General features: G+C 41.9%; 1 protein-coding gene across 1 annotated transcript in view; it reads left to right on the top strand.

The window, feature by feature from the left end:
• SPATA5 (spermatogenesis associated 5) overlaps nt 1-8,635 on the top strand; it is a 395,498-nt gene that overhangs the window by 78,641 nt on the left and 308,222 nt on the right. Inside the window, exon 11 of the mRNA XM_019522055.1 lies at nt 6,036-6,245. Coding sequence (XP_019377600.1) covers nt 6,036-6,245 — 210 coding nt within the window. The remainder of the gene's footprint in view (nt 1-6,035; nt 6,246-8,635) is intronic.

Genomic DNA, 8,635 nt, shown 5'->3' with positions numbered 1-8,635 from the left:
TTTTTTTTTTTTTTTTTTTTTTTTTTTCAGAGGGGGTTTGTTTTTTTTTTTCAGCAAGCCTGCCAAAGTTGTGGAGTCCGTTGTTTTTCACAGAGTCCACCTGAATTTGTGGCTTCTGCAAAAATTGTGCAATTGTGAATTTGGTAGGTGATGTAGGTAGGGGCCTACAAAAATTGTGATTTTGTGATTTTTGTGGAAACCACAATCTCAGATGGGCCCTGCAAAAAGGCACAAAATTGCTAAGCAAGAGGGGAAAAAACTAAAAGCTGCAAGCAGAGAAAAGGGATCCCTTGTGTCCTGCAGCACAGGGGAAGGGCGGGGGGTGGACAGGGAACAAATCGAGGCTCAGCCCCTGACATAGGCTCAGTAGGGAAGCGGGAGTGTTTTGGAGCTGGCTTTTAAAGCGCCCACAGGCATGCTCCTGCAGCATGCATGCACCCACCTAAGGAGGATTCTTCTTCAGCGTGTCCGGCCAAATATATTTCAGCACTGGGCTGTGCAAGACAATGTCCTGCAGGGATCTTGTATGCAGATGGAGGCAGGTTCTTCTGTACTTCCTGCAGTGTAACTTTGAATGTGTTCAGGAAAACCATCATAGATTGGCACTTGGAGTCTGAAGCATACATGGAGGGACGCTGCTACAGAGGCTGAAGATCAGAGCAAGAAGCAAGTGACCGTGTCCTCCCTTTTCAGAAGGACCACAGAAAGTAGCTTGGCAAGGTAAGAAGCAGCATTTTCCCTTGTGTAGCCTTTTGCCGTGGCAAACATCCCATTGGAGAAATTTGATCACCCAAAGTTAAGGAACTACCTGAAACAAAATGTGCCAAATGCTGGCAGTTTTCCATGTGCCCAGAAGCTTTGCCAAGACTGTCTTTCTGCAGTGATTGCTTCGCCACGAAGGCTGCTTTGGCAGAGCATCAGTCCCATTCCACTGTGGCTGATGAAGCCACCAACCCTCAGAATAACTATGTGCTGCACATTTTATTTGTACTGTGCTGCTGGGCCAACTAGGACCTGTCTGCGTTTCAAACAGAGCTGGTCCACCTCACGTCTGTGAATTTTTCTGCTGTCCCAAGCCATTGTGAAGGTAATTGTCAGCTATGTTGTAGACTTTAACAAGATCTCAGCATTGTTTGACAATGCCATGTACATGTGCAAGGTTTTCTGTGATGCGTTCCAAGGAATGCTGCCCAACACTGTTCACGTCCCCTACAGTGAGCACATTCTGTCCATAGTAAGTGACATCTGGCACACGCAATTCCCCAAGGTGGATAGTCTGGTGTCTTCTTTCAAGAAACCTTTCAAGCACTGTCCAAGATGTAAGCTCCAGGACAGGGAGTCCATTGTCAGTGAAAATGGGGACTCGCATGGCACTGTGCTGCTGCCACCAGAGCCTGTGCTTACACAGTGAAATTCATGGTTCATTGCGACCCATTGCTATGCCAAGCATATGCAGCACTACCAGCAGTTTGAGTGAGAAGCTGGAAATCACACCCAGCACACAGTGCATGCTCAAGCTTTGCAGTCTCTTAGGGCAAGGCACCATTCACGATCAAGTGATGTTTGTGGCTGACAGTGCCACCGGGTTTATAGAGCTCCTGACATGGTTTGAAGTCTGGCAGGCTGTGATCCGCCATGCACACAAGCTGATGGATTTGATAAGCTGGGTTGAAGACAGGGAGTCGCAAGAACTGTTGAGCTGTCCTCATGAAAACCAGCACAGAAGGGACCTGTTCCAGGCCATAGTTGTGAAGCTGAACCAGTGCTATACTACAGGTGTGACCTGTCATTGCTACTGCAGTTCATACAACCAGGTGCTTCTTTCTTGAGTGCTGTTCACATTTTGGACCCCAACCAGGTGTCTTTTGCTGAGTTATGACCCTCAGCTATGGAAAGCAATCGCAGGATCGGGGAAAGAGCATGACCGTGGACATGCTGTTTACATGACTTGTCAGAGTGCCAGATGCCTATGTGTGTTCTGGGATTCTGTGACCAGTTTCCACATCTTTTGGCCCTGGCAAGACGCTGCCTCACCATTTCAATGAACGTGATGGACACTGAGTGTACCACCTCACTGTCTGTTTAAGTGTTCACCCCACAGAAACAGAATGTCTCCAGCAACTCTGGCTGGGTGCAGCATGCTTACATTTAATGCATAGTATGAACTGCCTGTCTTAAGGTTAGTATTCAGTTTCAGTAAATTCCTTTTTTATAATGTCCTTTATTAAAGTGTATATAGTTGGTATTAGTTACAATTCATATTATGCATAGCTTTATTTCCCTTGGTGCAGTGTCTGCTTTACTGTTTCATTGCTGCTGCTTAACAGCCCTGGGGTGTTACTGTTCTGCATCACAATTTTCTCTCTACGAACAGCAGTCTTTCCTGCCCAAGTGCAAGGGGCCTGGACGCAATGATCTATAAGGTCCCTTCTAGCCCCTAACAACTATGAAACCGGGTGAGTTAGATTTGGGTCTGTAATGAAGGAATCCTACATAAGCAAAGTGTGATCACTATACCGCTGAGCCCAGGGCTGTGGCTAGTTTTTTCAAATATTTCATAAAGTGACAGAACATTGCATATGTTGTTAGAAACCAAACTTCTTTTCTTATCCAATGACAATTTACAGAGAGTATCCAACTGATTCATTAGTTATTTCTTTGACGTGTTGAATATGTTTTGTGTTTAACAGAGGTATTTAAAGTTATTCAAAATTGTACATGTAAACATTTAGTGTTTTCTTTCCTAGATGTTCTTATGATATATTTAAGTTAATTCATGTTTTATCATTGGGCTGGGCTTATGTTCTACTTTTATTCCCAACAGAAAGAAGAAAAAAACAAATTCAATAAAAATATACTCAGAATAGAAAATATTTTCAATAGCAAAAATAGCAGTTGAAACGTTGTTTTATAGTCATAGTTTCATAGTGTTCTCATCTGGCCTTACAGACAAAACAAATTTAGCTAAAAATTCAGTGCATCATGCCTTCTAATGTAGCTTTTAGGCATTGAGCAGTGGCTTTTCCGTTTGGCAGCATGTTCTAGGATAGAAGCTGAATTGCAGCTATCTTTCTGGAAAGCTTCCCTTTACCTCTGTCTTTTTTTTATCTCTGTTCACACACACTCATCTTGCTGGTGTAAATAGCACGTAGCAGTGGAATAGCTTGCTTAATCATTTGACTCTATACTTTTGCTATAATCTAATTTTTTCATGTATTTCGAGGTAATACAGTTTCCATACATTCTTTTCCTGCACTTTTTTTGGTTGTACCAGGTTACCAAAAAGCCAATTTTGTTATTGCTTTTGAAAGTTTTAGTAGCTTCCTGATAACTTAATTCATTGTAAAAATTTATTCATCTCTATGTTCTTTCTGTGACAAGATCTTCTGTGTCTGGCTAGAAAGACAGTGTGTTTACTGCTGGAACAATTACTTTGTTTTTTACAGGTCTGAATCGATATAATAAAATAATGTGGGGCTGTAAATTTAGACAGGCCTAATTTATATCTCTTGATGTTTCCTAGGATGATTATGCTGCTGTTATTATTTTAAGGTTGATTTATATTTAGTTTGGGCAATGTATATGAGTTTTTAAAACATAGCATTTTCAGTTATATTATTAAGAAAATATAGGAAAGATATTTTTCTTGTCTTTATCAAAACATTAGTATCTGAATCCAGATGATCCCCCCCACACAAAAATAGATTCTATACATGGAAAATGTATACATTTGTTGATCTGCTTTATGACTTTGTCTTCGCATCATGCAAATGTATCGCGGTTTCTTATTTTGTTGAATTACATGTGTGGAAGTTTCACAAATAACTTTTTTTTATTTCATTCAGTATTTTCAGAAACTCTTGATTCTTCCCTTCCCCAATGTCAAAATTCCAAGCAACATTGTGCAGAACCATATGCAGCCCATTTACAACTATTCAGTCAGTCCTTGTTCGTTCAGACTTGTTTCTCTGATGGAATAAAATCAAAAGTGCTCTTTCATAGTATTTCTCTAAAACAGCACTTTGGAAATAAGTGTTGGCACTGTCAGGTAGCAAAAATTGGCATTGACAGATTAGTAAAATTGGCAAGCTGCTTTGGCAGTACAAAGGCCCTAACCACTAATTCCCCTGCTACTGGATTCCTTTGCTTTTCCTTATGCTGTCCTTTCTGCTCTGACGTTTTATTGAATTTGTTTTTCTCTCTCTTTTTTTTTACCTTCCCCCACAGCGAGTTCATCTGTATTCTTAGGTAATTTTACATGAGCTTTTGTGTGCTTCCTCAGTATTTCAAGTATTTATTTATTTATTCAAGAAGTAGAAAAAGTGACCACTACAAATCAGCTATTTTAAACAGAACTTTTTCCAGAGCTCCAGCAACAGTTTCCCATAGAATTTCCTTGTGTGGGTGACTACCTCCACTGGCAGCAACTCATCAGCTTACTTTTCAAATAACTTAAAACCTCAGGTCAATTTTGAGTTTATGTCCCACATGTATAGATCTTTTGTGCTTGTTTTGATTGGCGTTATTTCCCTTCTGTTAAAACAAGACACCTAAAGTGCTATTACAATTGTTTTATTTGTTTTAGAATTTGACTATACTGAGCACCAATTCTGAAGTGTTTTATTCCTCTTAAGTACCCTGTTGATGCTTGTTCTTAGGCTGAATTACTTTACTGAGAAGTGATCGGCACATTTTTAGTTTCTAATGTTCAGAAAGCACCAGTAAAGCCATGTAATAGAAGGAGACTGTCTAATTATTTTAGTTTTGGAGGAGTACGATTTTCAAAGTTGGGAATAAGGCTGATGTATTATAGTAGGCTTTTGTAACAGTGCAGTCCCATGCCTACTACTCATCCAAGCACAGCTGAATCTCTAGAGTGGAATCATCATTTTATGACTCTGAAAATATGGCTCCCTATCTTTGAAGACCTGGGGTGAATTCCTCAAGACAACGTTCAGCGATTCAATTGCTTGCTTAATGTTTTTAACCCTTGAAGATGACAAAAGGGAGAGACAGGCAGACCCTTTGGCATGCTATTAGAAATTATGTCATAGATGTAAAAAGTTCTTGGATGTAAAAAGTTTTCAGTTTGCTTTATAACTATATAAGAAAAAAGTAGCACATCTTTTTTAATATGCAACATGACATTTAATGGAGGGAATTCCATATAGATATACATGTGTTGATCCTGCCTCTCTTCCTTTAATGTGTAATTGTTTGTGAATTAATGTTCACCTTATTTTCTATATAACTGCTAGTTAAATTTCCAGAGGATGAATCTATGATGGAGTGAGTAAATTATGATATAGAGTGACGCAGATCCCAATAATTCATGCACTTAAGCATGTCAGGACTCAGTAGAACTGCTTGAATATATATGACAGTATTCTTTCACAGTACTTCATAGTACACAGTAAAATAGCATGTTATAAATAAGTATTGGGACTGGCAGGTAAAAAGAAGTTGTCATTGACAAGTTAGGAAGATTGGCCTACCAGAGCAGCATGCCAAAAAACGCTAGCCACTTGTTCTTATGCTACTGAATTCTTTTGCTTTTTGGTGTTGGTGTGTTAGATGGTATATAGTAACCTCTTAAATTCATATGGTACTTTTTTCTGGAAGGGTGGTAATATTTATAGAATACCACACAGCCAGGAACTGAAATGCTGGGAATATTTTAATGGCCTTACTGTCTTCATCAGCTATGTACTAAAATTAACACTATGTTGTATTTTTGTACAGCTAGCTATTGGGATTTGAAGTAGATGTCCAGTATGGATTTTATGTCTCCTTTTCTTCATGTAGTTTTACTTTACTAATTTAGAAGTGTTTTTCTTTTTGATTTTTTTTTTGCTTTGTTGATTATTTGTGGGTGGTTTTGTATTTATTTGAAAAAACTTCAAAAATTTAATGTATATTTTTAAAATTTTATGAACAAGGCTTATTGAAAAAGGAGATTTATGCCACAGTTTTGTACAATATTTGGTTCTGTGCTAAGGTGTGGATTTAGTAAAAACTTTTTGTTGTTTTTACAGGTATCTTGGTCAGACATTGGGGGACTAGATAATGTCAAACTGAAATTGAAACAGGCAGTAGAGTGGCCATTTAAGCATCCTGAGTCCTTCATCCGGATGGGGATTCAGCCACCAAAAGGAGTACTGCTTTATGGACCTCCTGGATGCTCAAAGACAATGATAGCTAAAGCTTTGGCCAATGAAAGTGGCCTCAACTTCTTGGCAGTCAAGGTAATTTGTTCGTTTATACTTTTTATTTTTACTTTGTGTTATATGAAAGACCTGTCTGTCAATCTAAAGTAAGTTTTTTGTTTTACAGAGTAAGCTTTGCATTTTATGATTTGCCTAAGCCATTGGTTCTCAACCTTTTTATCTTGTGTTTTCTCTGCTTGTATCTTGTGAATCATATGTGTAAATCTAACTATGTGAACTTTGTGTGGCATCTTGCAGTACCCTTGAAAATATTTCATGGCACCTCAGGATGCCATGGGCCCCTAGTTGAGAATCACTGGCCTAAGCCTTACTAGTTTATGGTGTCTCATTTAAAAAAATGACTGAGTTGAATCAGAAAACATGATATTGAAGCATAAATGAACCTTTGATGGATGGGTAGATAGCTTTAATTTACAACTGCACCAAAAAATCTGACAAAGCCAGAAAAGGGGAAGAAGAGAGAATGTAGTTCTTTCCTCAAAGCTCCGAAGCATTTAGGCTTCATCTTTTCCGAAAAATACCCATTCATTCAAGTCTACAGAACTTTGTTCTTTCTTTCCATTAAGATATGCTCCTAGTTACAACTTCATCAATGAAGAGTTGCAAAACCTCTCGGGACACTTGAGTCACTGGTAAACAAGGCTATTTTTCACTCTGTATCTACCAAGAAAGCATTAATTCTTTCTTTTGTGTAAAACATTGGTGTTGGTGGGGGGCGGAGCATGCTCCAGATCCAAGAAGAGCAGCTAAAATATACCTTTGTGCTTATCTGCTTTGGAGATTTGGGAACCAGTATATATGTATATACCAATTTAGCTATACTGATCAAAGCTTTTATTGTAGATATAGCCAAGTGTGAAACTGAATTGGGGAACTTGCCCCACTTCAAGTATGCATAAACTGCCACTTTTTTTTCTTTTTTTGATATTGATGTAAAATACAGATTTTCTGTAGAGCAAACATGTATGTAGGCAAGCCCTAGAAGAAATGCTCAGTTTTGGAAAATAACTTCGATTTCTTTCTGCACGGTATGCATTGGGATGAAACCATGAGCCTTTTCATATTCTTCAAAAGCTTCGTCTTTGGAAGATCATCAGCCACAGATAAATTGTTTATCTCCCAAAAAGGATCAGAGCCTACTTACCATAAATGTCTCCTGGGTAGAGATGGCACCTGCTAACACAAAGACATTTGTTCAATTTGCCCTTTGGCTCATTTATTAGCAAGTGTGAATTTCTCTCCTTTGCAATGATACCTTTTGGCAAGGAAGTACTGTATTTACTTTAATATAAGAAAACCCTGAATATTAGATACCCCACTGTCACGGGGTGAGCTCTACGAGCGGCCATGAGCCCGCTAGCGCCCCCTGCCATGCCAAATTAGGAGACCCAGCACCTTCAGATTCTCGCCCGCCACGTCTTTGCTCTTATATAGTTTAATATGGGAGGCTGCCTTTGGTCTCCTAATTTCTATGGGTGACCTGGTGCATCCCAGCCTTATGGGCTGTGCGTGCCTCCTACCTCCCCTTTAGCACGCCCCAAGCCTTGCAGCTGTTCCAGACGTTCTCGTGTCTCCAGTATACACGCCCTCACTGGGGCCTCTCCGATATACGTGCCTTCGCTTGCTCTAGCGCCCCTGTGTTCATTAGCCCTTGCCCCTCTCTGGGGCCTACTCATGGGTTTGCCCTTTTTCAGGCCCTATTGTACGTGTCGGCCCGCCTCGGGCCTCCACCCACACGCTTGCCCTACTCCAGGCCTTTACCCGCGCACCCCACCCTCTCCGGGCTCCTGCTCATGCGCTCTTACGTGTCTGTTCGCCCTTCTTTGGGCTCTGCTCGCACGCGCTGGCCCACCTCAGGCCTCCACCCGTGCGCTCGCCCTACTCCGGGCTTGTCATTGCGCTTCCCACGCTCTCGCCCTCTCTGGGCCCTATGTCCCGCGCTTCTTGCGCCCTCGCCCTTCTCTGGGGCTCGTCCCGCCCTTCTTGCCCTTCGCCCTTCTCTGGGGCTTGCCCCTCGCCCTTCTTGCCCTTCGCCCTTCTCTGGGGCTTGCCCCTCGCCCTTCTTGCCCCTCGCCGTTCTCGCCCCTCGCCCTTCTCTGGGGCTCGTCCTGCACTTCTCACGCCCTCGCCCTTCTCTGGGGCCCTCGCCCTCTCTGGGGCTTATGTCCATGCTTCTCGCACACTTGCCCTTCTCTGGGGCTCGTCCCGCACTTCTCACGCTACGCCCCCTCTGGGGCCTGTCCCGTGCCAAACCACACTCGGGGCTCAGGTGGTCTGTAGCCATGCCTGGCCCCCTGACCCTTCTCAGGGTCGTTGCACGCGTCGGCCTGCCTTGGGCCTCCACCCGTGTGCTCGCCCTACTCCGGGCTTTTAATCGTGCTTCCCGCGCTCTCGCCCTCGCTGGGGCC

Source organism: Gavialis gangeticus, unplaced genomic scaffold, assembly GCF_001723915.1.
Source record: "Gavialis gangeticus isolate Ggan-Ray unplaced genomic scaffold, GavGan_comp1, whole genome shotgun sequence".
Classification (NCBI taxonomy): domain Eukaryota; kingdom Metazoa; phylum Chordata; order Crocodylia; family Gavialidae; genus Gavialis; species Gavialis gangeticus.
Note: the sequence above shows the minus strand (reverse complement) of the source record. Positions and strands in the feature narration are given on the sequence as shown.